At 44.7% G+C, this 13354-nt stretch overlaps 1 protein-coding gene across 3 annotated transcripts in view; it reads left to right on the plus strand.

Annotated features, from left to right (window-relative positions):
* Nucleotides 1-13354, plus strand: part of COL15A1 (collagen type XV alpha 1 chain) — a 242956-nt gene that overhangs the window by 92929 nt on the left and 136673 nt on the right. For all 3 annotated transcript variants that reach the window (XM_074987940.1, XM_074987942.1, XM_074987941.1), the window contains 2 exons: nucleotides 8517-8591; nucleotides 9727-9816. In XM_074987940.1, the coding sequence (XP_074844041.1) occupies nucleotides 8517-8591; nucleotides 9727-9816 (165 nt within the window). The remainder of the gene's footprint in view (nucleotides 1-8516; nucleotides 8592-9726; nucleotides 9817-13354) is intronic.

Here is a 13354-nt window from a genome sequence, read left to right on the forward strand (position 1 = left end):
AGAAAAGCAAAATTAAGTTTCCATGTTGGCAAATTTTGGCTTTTTCTGCAGGCGCTTGGTTCAACTGTTATAAAATTACAGTAATGGTACATTCCTATTTAATGAAGGCGCTGTGAAGGTAAATTTGTTAGTGTCTGCGTGGCTCACATGCTACAATGCCAAAGACCATGAAAACATTATCGTGGAAGTTATTAATTCCTTATCTGGTACAATGGTTGGATGGTGTGCAGAGATTGAGGCACAGGGCCACAGGTGCTGGAGCTATGCAGCCTGGGGGTGCTACTGCATCACAGGGCTTGAATGGGGTTGCCACCTTTCTGAATGTGGAAAACCAAACATCTGTGCCTTGCCCCTTCTCCAAGGCTCACCCCTGGCTCACTCCACACCTCCTCCTTCCGTTGCTCACTCTTCCCCATCCTCACTCTGTTGCTTATTTTCCTTGTTCTGGGCCGGGGTTGGAGTGTGAGAGGAAGGGAGGGTTGTGGCTAGGGGGTTGGTTCAGGGCTGGCCCATAAATTAGAGGTTCAGAGTGACTAGAGGTTGAGTGTGGGAGGGGGCCCAGGCTAGCACAGGAGGATAGGGTGTAGGAGAGTATCTGGGCTTTGGGGTGAGGCGGGGGGGGTGGATTCAGGAAGGGTAGGGGCTTGGGACTGGAGGCACTCTGGGGTGCAGTGGGGATGAGGGCACAGGGATCTGGGCTTGGACTGAAAGGATTGGAGTGTAGGAGGGGGTGCGGGCTCGTTGGTGGGGAGAGAGAGAGTGAGAGTGCGTGTGTGTGTGTGAGAAAGATGGAGATTGGTCAGGCCTGGGGCAGACAGTTGGAGTGCAGGACAGGGTTCAGGGTGTGGACTCTGAGCAGCCCTTGTCCCAGGTAGCTCCCGGGAGCAGCTGGCATTTCCCGCCAAATCCTAGGCTCAGGGGCCAGGTGGCTCTGCATGCCGCCCCTGACTGCAGGTGCCACTCCCGCAACTCCTATTGGCCAAAGCTCCCAGTCAATGGGAGCTGTGGAACTAGTGCTTAGGGCAAGGGCAGCACCCAGAGCTGCTGCGGCTGCATCTCTTCCTAGGAGCTGGAGGGAAATGCTTACTTCCTCCAGGAGCTGTGCAGAACCAGGGCAGGTAGGGAGCCGGCCTTAGACCCGGTGCACCAACCGAATTTTTAATGGCCCAGTCAACTGGGGGTGCTGGGAGTCACTGACCCAAACTGTAGCTTGTGCAAAATGGAAACCCCTTCAGGTCAGGGGATGCTGCAGAACCCCCTGCACTCCTAGTTCCAGCAACCAAGTATTGAGTAAGGCTTTGGTAGAGCTCCTGTTACTCTACTAACTTGTGCTAAGGAACTGTATATATCTCATGCACATTTTACAATTCATATCTAAAAATCTGAGTGTGAGACTATGCTGTTCTGGCTCATGCAACCCGTCATATTGTTGGTGTGAACTGTGGGAGCCCAGCAAAATCAGGCTACGTTGCTTAAGGTCCCTAAGCTTTAGACACCCAAGTTTGAAAGGTTAGGCATAAAGACTGAGATGTGGATTTTCACAGTGGTTTGTATTTGTGCTGAATAGAAATTTCTAATGGGTTACACATGGGGTGTTTTCCCATTAAAAATATGCCGTTTCACACTGGTTTGTCATGGAATTATGGTAAAACAATGTGAAGCAAACCCATGTGAGTTTCAGCAGGTATCCTGATTACTTAGATATCAGACCAGGGAAGGACAGGTTTGCCTGGGCCATAAAGAATCTTTGGTCCTCAACTTCTTTTCACACTGAACTTTGTAGTCCTGTTTATGTTGCACTCATTACTCTAGCTGTAAAAATGAAGGTGGTAGTCCCCTCCCTCACTCTGGCCCAAAGCCAAGTTCCAGCCACTTGAGATGCTAAAATCAGACACCACACACAGCAGATGCTGCAAATGCAGGTTGAATCTCTAATCCAGAGCGCGCTCATCTGGCAACATGCATAATCTGGCATGATTTTAGTTAGCTGGATGACCACTCATCATGAGTGTGGCCAAGTTTCCCTGTGGTCCCGTGAAGTTTGCTTACAGCCACCAGTCCTGGCTCTCAGTGTGGCATTTACCTGCAATTTACCCTTTAATGTCTTCTCGGAGCCTAGTAAGCAGTGGAAGTGTTGGCAATGCTGCTGGACTATACTGACCTCCTATGATCTGTCCAATCCTCTCTTTCGGCACCAAGCTCCTAAGGGTGCTGGATGAGATAGGTTCAACCTGTATTCAGAAGGTGATTCCTTAGGCTCTGCAGGTCTCCTCAGGTGTGTTTACCCCTCAGTGGGATTCAGCTCCATAATGGGCACAACAGGTGTGTGCCTAGGGCTCCAGATCTCAGAGCTGTGCGATGAGATCAAAATCAAGGCTTGTGCGGGAGCAATTGTTTCTGGCCCTCATCGTTGCAAAGGAAAGCTTAAAAAACATGAGCTGGGTGTCACTGATGTGGTGGTGTCTGCATGACTCTGCAGAGGGCTGCAGCAGCTGTGGGAGCTGAAAGCTTCAGATCAGGAAGGAAACCGTCTGGTCCCACACTCTCTCTGCCCACACAAACCTGCCACCGTTCCCCAGACTGGGTGACTTGGCTGGAGGCAGTAGCTGGGCTCTGCGGAACTGGCTTTGCTTTGGAAGGACTCAACTTGCTCCCCTGGTCTTCTGATGCCAGAGATCAGATGGAGCCGGTGTAGGGAGGTGTGGAGTGGGGGGAGTGATGGTATTGGCCAAACAACTTCCACGGATGGCACCAGAATGAGGAGCCGCTCTTGACGGAGCGTGCAGGTCTGTGTTTCTCCCTCTCTTCTCTCACGTGATTGACAGTGAAGGAGTAAACAGTCACTGGACGCCTGAACTGCCCATCATTGGCCAGTGAGAGGAAAGGGACGGTTCACGCAGCTGAGCTATTGTTTCAGGCCTCTGGGAACTGAGGGAGCCATTGCTACACTGGTTATACTTGTTTCACCTTGGTAAGGTTTCCAAGGAAACCACAAGGGGTGTGGTCACTGACTCTGCCCACTTCAAACCCTGGTTGCATCCATTCATATTTTATCAGGCCCAAACTTCTGGTCAGTAGTGAGGTACCCTAGCATATATTTTGATGCTGCACTATGTTAGCCACATAGTCACAAGGCATGCTGCGGGAGAAGCCTACAGAGAATCCTTTAACTATACCAGCAGACACATTGTGTATACACATAGCACCCTCCGTTGCCATTGTTCCCAAAGGGAACAACACCCCACCCCTCCTCCAGTGCCCCCTGTCATCATCAACATGCAGAGAGGGAGCTTTCAACAACTCTGCTTTCTCTCCCCCTGCCAACACGCTCATCAAACCATCTGCTCCTGTTGTTCCCATCTCTCTCAGTGCTATTACTCATTAGTGCCATTCACCTACAGTTTCCTTCACTCATAGTGGCAGCCAACTGGAACCGTCCTTTGGAAAGCTTTACCTTAAGTATACTCTTCTCTCTCACCAGGAGGGCAACAGCACTGCAGAAGCAGTGGGCCAGAAGCTCACAGGCAGCATAGTATGGCCATAGTCAAAACTTATCCTCTGGAGTGTGCATGTATTGTTAAATAACAGCAAAATGTAATGTTCAACCTAAGCCTGTGTCTGATCTTTTTGTTTTTTGTCTTGGCAACACCCCTCTGTTCCTCCTCATAGCTCTTTGCCTTCAAGAGGCACTTGGAGCTACTGTAACAGGAATCGGCTGATTTGACATAAGAGTGAACCATTAAAAATATTGGCATCTATAGAGTTCTAGCTTGCCCTGGGTGCCTCACAAGTCCAGCCCTGTTTTGCTGCCTGGCTCTCTTTCAGATGTTTCTGTACTCACCCCTCTCTTCAGAGGGCAGTGACATCCAAGACATTTGCAGGACCCCTTACTGATGTGCAACTCACTGAGGCATGATTGCTCGATGAGCAGGAGCATGACGTGGGTATCAAGTCCCCATAAGCTGGAGTCACAAAGATAAGATCCTGGCTGTATGTGAGCACTTAAACGTCAAGGCGATATTTATTAGGGAGTCTCTGGCACACACACAATGAGAGGAAGTCTAGGTATCTAGCAAAACATCAGATGCTGACAGAAGAACTCGGGAGATGCATATTATCTGCCATGGAATGAGGGGGCACCCGCTCTTTCTTTAGTGCAGGTAAAATCGTCCCACATTTAAGCCAGACTGTTTCTAACACAAGGTTAAGAACACATGTTCACAGGCCAGATGAGTTGTGACAAAGTATTTTTGTTTTGGATGCTGGATATTTCAATACAAAGCAACTCAAGTTGATCTGCAACAAATCTGAAGTCCTAGACAAGGCACTAAATTGTAAGCTCTTACAGAAAGTGACAATCCTTTTGTTCTGAGTTTGTACTTCAGCTAGAGCAGGGGGGTTCTTGTTCATCAGTTGGCCCACTAGGGCAATGAAATGGAAATAATAAATAGATACAAATGTTAGTAATGAATGTCAGAGGAGGTGGCTTTTGTAGTAACAGTGATGTGTATATTGTAAAGGGCAAAGAGGAAATCAGTACTGGATGAGTGGAGGATGGAGGCTGATGAGCAGAAAGACAAGATATTTTTGGTAGTTTAGATCAACTTCATGGGGCATTACGCGATTGCTTGCTTTTCAATAGGTGTTGTTGTGTCCTGAAATTAAAGGAGAGCCATGTGCGTGTTTCTTCATGGACTAGAAATGGCAGGGCTGGGACTTACATAGACCTCAGAGAAGAGATTTGCAGTAGTCGCTGTGGGAGACGAAGACATTGTTTTAGATTTCACTTGGTGTGTATCTGAAGACTTGACATAATGGACAGTATTGCAAACACTGGGATAGCTAGGTTCATAGACTATGAAAAAAGAGAAGGACATGGAAAGTTCCAGGTCCAGGATGGTGCCCATGATATCGGACAGTGCAGTCCGATGAGAAACCTTGTATGAGGAGGGAGAGATTGAGTTGTGTCTGTGGATGGACATTTTATCCATAAACAGTACTGATAAATACAACAGTAATAACTGTCCATTTTGAATTAATTTGTCACTCATTTGAAAATTTTCTGACCGAAAAATCTTAGTGACACCAAAAAGTATGTGGTCTGCAGAAAAGAATATTAGATGTAGTTCCATAAGGTATGCCAAAACTGCTGAGTTAAGAAGTAAAAACAGAAATACCCATACATCAGAGAGGCAAAAGAAGATGTTTTAACTTGCTGCCTTCAAAAGGGTAGAACTGGGTTGGAATAAACAGTTCTTGCAAGTTTAAGTGTACAATAGGATCCCATGTTCAAACTTACCTGTCTGGCTTTAGGAACCCAAAGGAGAGACCTGATATTTAGTAGTGTGGGTGCTTAATTTTAACCTCCCAAGACTGAAAGTGCAAACTAATGTTCTTTAAAGGTAGCTTGGAAAATGTAAACTGTCAGGCTATGCCTACAATAGGGGGTTTTGTTGACTAAACCCGCAGAGCATCCAGATTGCCAAGGCATTCTGCTGACAGTAAACTGACAGAATACAGCACTTTTATTGACAGTCCCCCAAGGACACCTTCCTGGCTGAGAGCTCTTGGAAGGTGTCCTTCTGCATGTGGAAGTTCTGGAGCCAATGCTGGTCATCCCACTGCCCCATGACCAGCTGGTCCCACCAGTCGGAACTGTTGCAGTGCCTTCAGGTCTACCTCTGTGGCTGGGAGAGGGGGACAGGCAGGTGCAGGTGGAACCATGTGGCAGCAATGGTGAGTTCCTCAAAGCTGGTATCTGGCTTGCCCTCCCCAAGGAAGAGGAGGACAGCCATGATGAGGTGCAGCAGGTACTGAAGTACCTCTGGGTGGGGCCAGTGCAACCCTGAGAGCTGCTCTGGCACCATGGCTAACCAGAAAGTGATGTCTCTCTCAGCAAGCATTGAAGCCTTGCTCTGGCAGCTGTGCTGTTGCCCTTGGAGGCAGGCATGCCTCAGCACAGGCAGGAAACGGGTGGTCTCTGAAGGCCCTTTATAGGTGCATCTCACCGGGGCTTTCAGAAGGGATTGCCAGCCATGTGACCCTGTCTGATAGTGTTCCAGGTGGCTGTTCTGTCTGGACTGGCCGGGCAGTCCAGACACACACTGTTGACAGAGTGGATCAAAAGGGCAATCTGCTTTGCTGTCTGTCAGTCATCAGTCGACAGAAGTTTTGTCGGAAGGTATCTTCCAACAAAAACTTCTGTCAACAGATCACTCTAATGTTCAATGTCTTTATTAATTGTTCAACATCTTTATTAATGACCCGGATGAGGGACTGGATTGCACCCTCAGCAATTTTGCAGATGAGACAAAACTAGGGGGAGAGGTAGATAAGTTTGAGGAAGAGAGTGAATCCAGAGTGACCTGGATAAATTGGAGGATTGGGCCAAAAGAAATCTGATGTGGTTCAACAAGGAGAAGCGTACAGTCCTGCACCTGAGGCAGAAGAATCCCAGGCATTGTTATAGGCTGGGAACCAACTGGTTAAGTAGCAGTACAGTAGAAAGGGACCTAGGGGTTATGGTGGATGAAAGACTGGGTATTAGGAAGCAGTGTGCCCTTGTAGCCAAGAAGGCTAACAGCATACTTGGGTGCATTAGGTGGAGCATTTTGAGAAGATCTAGAGAAGTGGTTGTTCCCCTCTATTCAGCACTGGTGAGGTCACATCTGGAATACTGTGACCAGTTTTGTGCCCCCAGTATAAAAAGGATGTGGATGTGCTGGAGCAGGTTCAGTGGAGGGCAGCAAAAACGATTAAGGGGCTGCAGCACAAGACCTATGAGGAGAGGCTGAGGGATTTGGGCTTGTTTAGTTTACAGAAGAGAATTCTTAGGGGTGATTTAATAGCAGCCCTCAACTTCCTGAAGAGGAGCTCTAAAGAGCAGGGTGAGAGACTGTTCTCAGTCGTGTCAGATGGCAGGACAAGGAGTAATGGCCTGAAGTTAAAGAGGGAGAGGTGTAGATTGGATATTAGGAAAAACTATTTCACCAGGAGGGTGGTGAAGTGTTGTAATGCGTTGCCTAGGGAGGTGGTGGATTCTCCATCCCTCAAAGTTTAAGTCCCTGCTTGACAAGGTCCTGGCTGGGATGACTTAGTTGGGGTTGATGCTGCTTGAAGCAGGGGACTGGACTAGACGACCTCCTGAGGTCCCTTCCAGCCCTATGATTCTATGAATGTAGATGTTGCCTTAGAGTTTAAATATATAGCACGTGACTGCAGGTACTTGTCTGGCTGATCAGCCATCCACGGACTCACAAATAGGAGGATGACATGAAGACATCCTACTTGTTATCGAGTGGCCACCAAGAAAAGAATGTACTTGTACAGAGCGGAATATGTTTTTAAATACTATCTCAGCAGATGTCCACTCATATATTCTTTCTGAACTAAAAGCTAGACTCCAAAATAACATTGTGCGTGTTTCCATGGAGAGTTTTTACATAGCTGTTTGACTACTGCACCATTTACTATGTTTTGTGCACACATTTTACATATCTTCATATATTCACATTAAGTACCTATCTATACCTTTTGAATGGATTTTCTAATAGAACATGCACATTACTACGTGTTTCTTCATAATCCATCTTTCAGCGGCTCACACATTTGACAAGCAAAATTCTTTAGAGCTGAATTTTTCCATGTTTGCTTTCAGTCCAAAGAGACATTTATTGGAAAGACTTTAAGGAAAAATTGGTTCCTCTGTTTTAGAGTATTGCATGCCAGAGAAGTAAGCTTTTCCCATTTCCCACTGCTGTTAGTAACTTCACATTGCTGCACTGTCTCTGTGCTGAGTTACTACTGCTGTAAAATAAAATGTAAGTTTTGCTGGTAAAATTAGATGAGCTATTTGATTTGTTTGTAGTTTACAGTATTAAAATGTATGTAAACTGTGTTGTTGTAACAATTTAAAGTGACAAATGCTAGGATGAGTGATTGAAGAGAAATCAGAATAAATCTGAGAAGTTTGGCTATTTTCCCTCAATATTTCACAAGGCATAAAATGTAACTTACACAGATCTACTATTACTGTAGAAACACGCTTATAACTGGCATAATATATTTTATTAACTGAGTGGAATACTGAAATATGGCTCATGTCCTGGCTAATGTGCTGGTATTGATTTTGCTGAAAGAGCTTTATACATACCGATTTAAAACACCATCACCAGTAAACATTCCTAATTTTTATTTTTATATATTTGCTATCTATTAGCAATAATAATCTCAGCAGAGGGTGTTTCCTAAGACTGATGTCTGCTTTAATTAATTACTCTTGGGGCTATGTTTTGGGCAGTCAAGCTCCTTGCAGCCAGTTGTGGATCTCCAATAATAACCCAACTTCTGTGAGGGTAGTTGTTCATAGATATGGCCATGTGTGTTACTCGCCAAACTTCATATTTAGATAATTTTCCAGAGTAAACAGGGTCCAGTCTGTCCCTTCTGTCGCAATACTTTCATGAATGTTATTTGACAGGGACTCTTCCTTGAACTGCTTTTATTATTTCATGTAGGGCTCTGTTCAACAGCTAATGATCAAGCCTGACCCAAGGGCTACTGAGGACCAATGTGAAGATGATGACCCCTATGTGAGTATTCCCACAAGCGCATGCACACACACACACTTCCCTTCATCTGTTTTCAGTAGTTATGTGCCAAGGATTTGAATTACAACAGCACATTTTACCACAGCTATGAGGAAGTGGGATGAAGGCGGTCTCTCTCAGTGTGAGAGAACATATGTCATCAGATCTAGTGGGCAGAGTAGATGCCCAGGACAGGGAGCAGAAGCAGAGGCCAGGGCTGGAGACAAGTGCCAGATACTAGAGCCAGGGGGTCCAGCCAGAGACAAGACCAGAAACAGAAGCTGAGAATCTGAGCCCAGGCCAGATACTATATGCAAGAGCCAAGGGTTGAACTAAAGTTATAATAAATTGGAGCCAACATTAGTAGCCAATGGTCAGGAGCAAAGTGAGAGCAGAAGGAAGCAGGGATCAGGCATGGAACAAGTGGGAGCTAGGAGCGAGGATCAGGTCTGCAGCAGAGCAGGACTCAGGATACCATTTAGAGAAGGCAGACAAGAGCAGGGGGCAATGCGGCAGCAGCAGCAACAGAGAGTTTACGCAATTGCTTGGACATCCCTCCCAGCCCACTACCTAGCTTAAGTAGCAGGTGTGAACTGTCCAGTAGGTGTAGGCCTTGAGAGCTCTGACTGGACTTCCAGTAGGGCCTGAACTTCCAAGGTTCAAGAGATGCTACTTGATCCAGCCCCTTTGGTGGCGACAATGAAATGTCAGAGGTCTAACACTCCCACAGTTCAACATTCTAGGCCCGCACCCTTTGATCCTGACTGAAACAAATGGTAGTCTTTCCTCTTTGGAACACGCTGAGATGCTTGAAACTGCTTTACTGGAACATTTTGTTCCATTCTGTGTCCCTTGGAAGCCAGAATCCTGAAAGACTTTTTTCCAGTCTTTGGTGTCCACCCCTTATGAGTCTTTGAGTGGTGACATTCATTTGAGTAACATATTCCATTTAAAAACTAAAATAAGTTACTTTGTAATAACAATGGAGCTAAGTTGCTGAAAAACAAAACTAATTTTTCTCACAGAAGTACAAGTGAAAAGTGAAGTACAAAAGAATCTGAAGAGCTATTTTAGGCTAGAACATAAAATTCTGATGATGGAATTTTCTAAATTCACCTAATGATTTACTTTTTCACAGGCATCGGGAGATTCTAGTGGAACTGGTAGCATTCAAGAGCAGGAAGGAATTCTTGAGACACAAGAAGTCGTTGCATCTTCTCAACCCCTCGTAAGTATCAGCAAATATTCAGCTGTATCTTTCTGCTTTATCACATTAATTGGCGAGGGGCAAATTCTGCCTTTGGGTACTCAATATACAGCACCTTCTGAAGCCAGTCAGAGTGATGTGTGTCAAACCAAAGGCTAAATTTGGCCTTGGAAGTCAAATTTCCTTCCAGTTGAGAGTTAATCAACAAATCTGTCTCAAGCAAAGAGCAGCGTGTTAAGCTGTTCCTGGAGCAGCCTGTGTGGAGGGGAGTGTAACAGTGAGGGGTTTTTTCCCCTCAAGTTCTCTTATGTGATAGTTTTCCAGGACAGTATTGTCCCTTCACTTTTCATCTCAGGCCTTTGTTTGGAGTGTGTCCACAGCATTCTATTAACCCCTTTGATGCTGGGTGACAACAGGCTAACCTAATATGTGGTGTTTCAGTATTTTTTAGATCCATCCTGACAGTTCAGTAAGTTGACTCCAGCCTTGTTCACTTACTACATACTGCCTATTTTGTTAACCTTCGGCTCAGATCTTTTTCATTTACGCCAGCAGAAGTTTGGATTTAATCTGGATTTGCCCTGTAGTAATTGAATATAGACTGTGGATACAATTTGGCATAGATTTTCAGGATATGTATTATTTGTGGAGTATCCTGTCCTTATTCCCTGTGCACTTCATAGGCTTCCACCCCCCAGCTCTCCTTATTCCACCCTGTATTCTTTGAGAAAGCCATTGAAGGAAGAAATACATTTCCTGCCCTTAGTCAAGTAAGTCTTCAGCATCCTGTAATTCATTTAAAAGAATTAATATATGTAGGATGGTCAAATGTCCTGAGGCCCTCTGCACCCCTGTTATACAGGTGATATCAGGAACTTCACAAGGTGCAGAGTACCACAAAGCACAAGCTGCAAAAGAGATTCTTTGATTCAATCTCATTTCTTTTTCAAAACACAGAATAGAGGTATCCTTCTGGGTATGCAACACAGGAGGATGCGAAGTATCTGAAAGCTAGAGACCTGCTTAGGGAATGAACCAGAATGGTCAGAAAAGCTATTTCTTGCATATAAAAGGGGCACGTTCCCTGTACTAAGTTGGACTGATTTTGTAGGTTGTCCTAAGTATTACCTTGACTTTTCCATGATCTCTTTCAAGTTCCCACAGAACGCACACTTTTGCTGATTGTATGCTTACTGCTTCTTTAAAGGAATAATTTGACAGGGCATTAAACATGTGGAAGACTTTTTTGGTCACCATTTGTGCTTCGGGGGGCTTTTTGGGTCAAGTAGTAAGTTCTATGCTGCAGTGCTGTGGGGTGGAAAAGTCTCTTGCCAATGGACTGTGTTTTCTTGGCAATCCTTAGCAATGCATGCAGGTGAGATGTCTTAAAAATAACTTGCTAAAAAGGCAAAGATGTAGTACTTACCTTACAATGTGAAAGGAAGATGGTTTCTATAAAAATTTTTTAAAAAGGGATTGCATTTTCTCCATGTGTAGAAAGTTGCAGTTAGAATTGCATTGCTATTTATGTGAGAGGTGTACGAGAAGCTTAAAAAAATTACTACCCCTGGCTAAATTATACTCCCACATGCAAAGATTTATCAACCAGTTAAAGCTGTATTCCCTGGATACACCCTACTTCTGAGACCTACACTGCACTAGACAGGAAACCTGTGTGGAAATATGGCAAGGTTTAACATTATCAGAATAGTATAGAAATGTCATACCCTTCTTGGGAAAAACAATGTAGTGTGTGATTTTTGGCTCTGTAGCACTTTCCTGCAGCACACTGGAAGCTGGTAATGAAGAATCAATGCCAAGGGAAGTGACAACACCAACACCTATTGGAGGAAAAAATGTGGCTGTGGCGTACAGGATTATAGGAATGATGAAGCTGTGCTTGGTACTAAAGAGGGAAACAAACTTTTCCACTTTTCTGTGGGCCTTTTCAAGGCAGCCATACACATGGGCATAACTAAAGCATTGTAAACCTTTTTAGTACAGCTCTAATTTATATATATATAAAATATATCACTTTTGATTTTTTTCACAAAATGAGAGACACTCACCTGCACTCATGTTCTGTTATTTATTTCAGTTGCTTTAAAAGCAGTTTGTATACTGTGTACAAAACAGGCTGTGACAGATTTTTTTTAAGAAAGGGAAAACTGCTGCCTTCCCTTCGGATCAAAATATTATAATACAGCAAACATGGAAAATTAATTTTCAGTGGGATTTTCTTGTTAAAAACCTTAAGAACAAGTGACATCTATAAAGTTTGTATTCATTTTATATGTACCTTTTCCAGTAATGGTTTGCGCCGGGGTGAATAATCTAGTAGTTAGTATTCTGCTAAACTGTGCTGTGCAGTAACAGTATATTGAATTGTTTGCGATATTTCAGTACATTTCCATTCAACAGATTGTACATAGATTTTCAGCACAGGGAACCCTCAGGAAAAAGATGGCCCATTTCCAGAAGAGCTGCCATTCAGAAAGGAGTTAATTAATGACGCCCTGCTATAGTTTACTCCATTGGTGACCAACATTGGCAGAATTTATATGCAGGGATCATGAGAGTGAGCAAGGGAGTCCCAAAGCCAATATTTAAATGCAGCCAAATATGAGAATGGAAATGAAAAGAATTTTGAGGATCACTGTTTCCTGACAGAATTCAAGTCCAATTTTGTACTGTCTAATTAGGTAATTGTCTAGTATTCTAGACACCTTCCATTTATGCTTTAACGCTGAGCTAAACCTGGACCTTTTCTGTTCTGATACCATGCACAGAACTGACTTCCCCCAGTATCCCACAATGCCTGCCCTGATCACTCTGCTCAGTGCTTTGATCTCTGCTGCCCTGCAGGCAGGCATCCCTCCCCTTTCAAAGATCTGGGAAGTGTAACAGCTCAATGTGCTGCTCTATTTGGGTAGCAAACAAAGATCAAATCATTGCAGTGCTCCTGTTCTGCCCTGCCCTAGGAGCACAGTGGAAGGCAGACTGGTGCTGTGTGGAAAAGAGGACTGACTGTTCTGTTACTTTGATGTTCCTCAGCATGGAGAGCTCACAGAGCTAAGGAGGCTGTGGTAGAACTTGGAGGGCATCTCAAGATGTGTAGCAATCAGCTCTGCTTTCCTACAACACTGCATTGTGGGATACATACCCTCAGTGCATTGCCCACACTGTTAAAGATGGTGCTGCTGGTGTGGCTATGATCTCCTAAACAGAGGGGGTGTGAACAGCCTCTGGTGATTTTCATTTTGTCGACTTTTGTTGACAAAACTTAGGTCAATATCCAAAACTTGGCAGTGAGGACATATTCTCTATGAGAATGAAGGGATGAAATAAGGAAACAGAATACGTAAGTTGAATATGATTGTAAACTCCCTCAGCAGCCCAGGAAAAACACATTGCCACACCAGAATTTCTTTCAGGCCATTGTTCAGAGCCTGGTTTATTAACTGAAACACTGATGCCCACAGTCACACACAACCAAGCTATTCCCTTGACCTACACAGGCTGCAGGAGCACAGAAGCCTTTCTCTGGTTCTTCCTCTTC

The sequence above is a fragment of the Carettochelys insculpta genome, chromosome 2, assembly GCF_033958435.1.
Source record: "Carettochelys insculpta isolate YL-2023 chromosome 2, ASM3395843v1, whole genome shotgun sequence".
NCBI classification, from domain to species: domain Eukaryota; kingdom Metazoa; phylum Chordata; order Testudines; family Carettochelyidae; genus Carettochelys; species Carettochelys insculpta.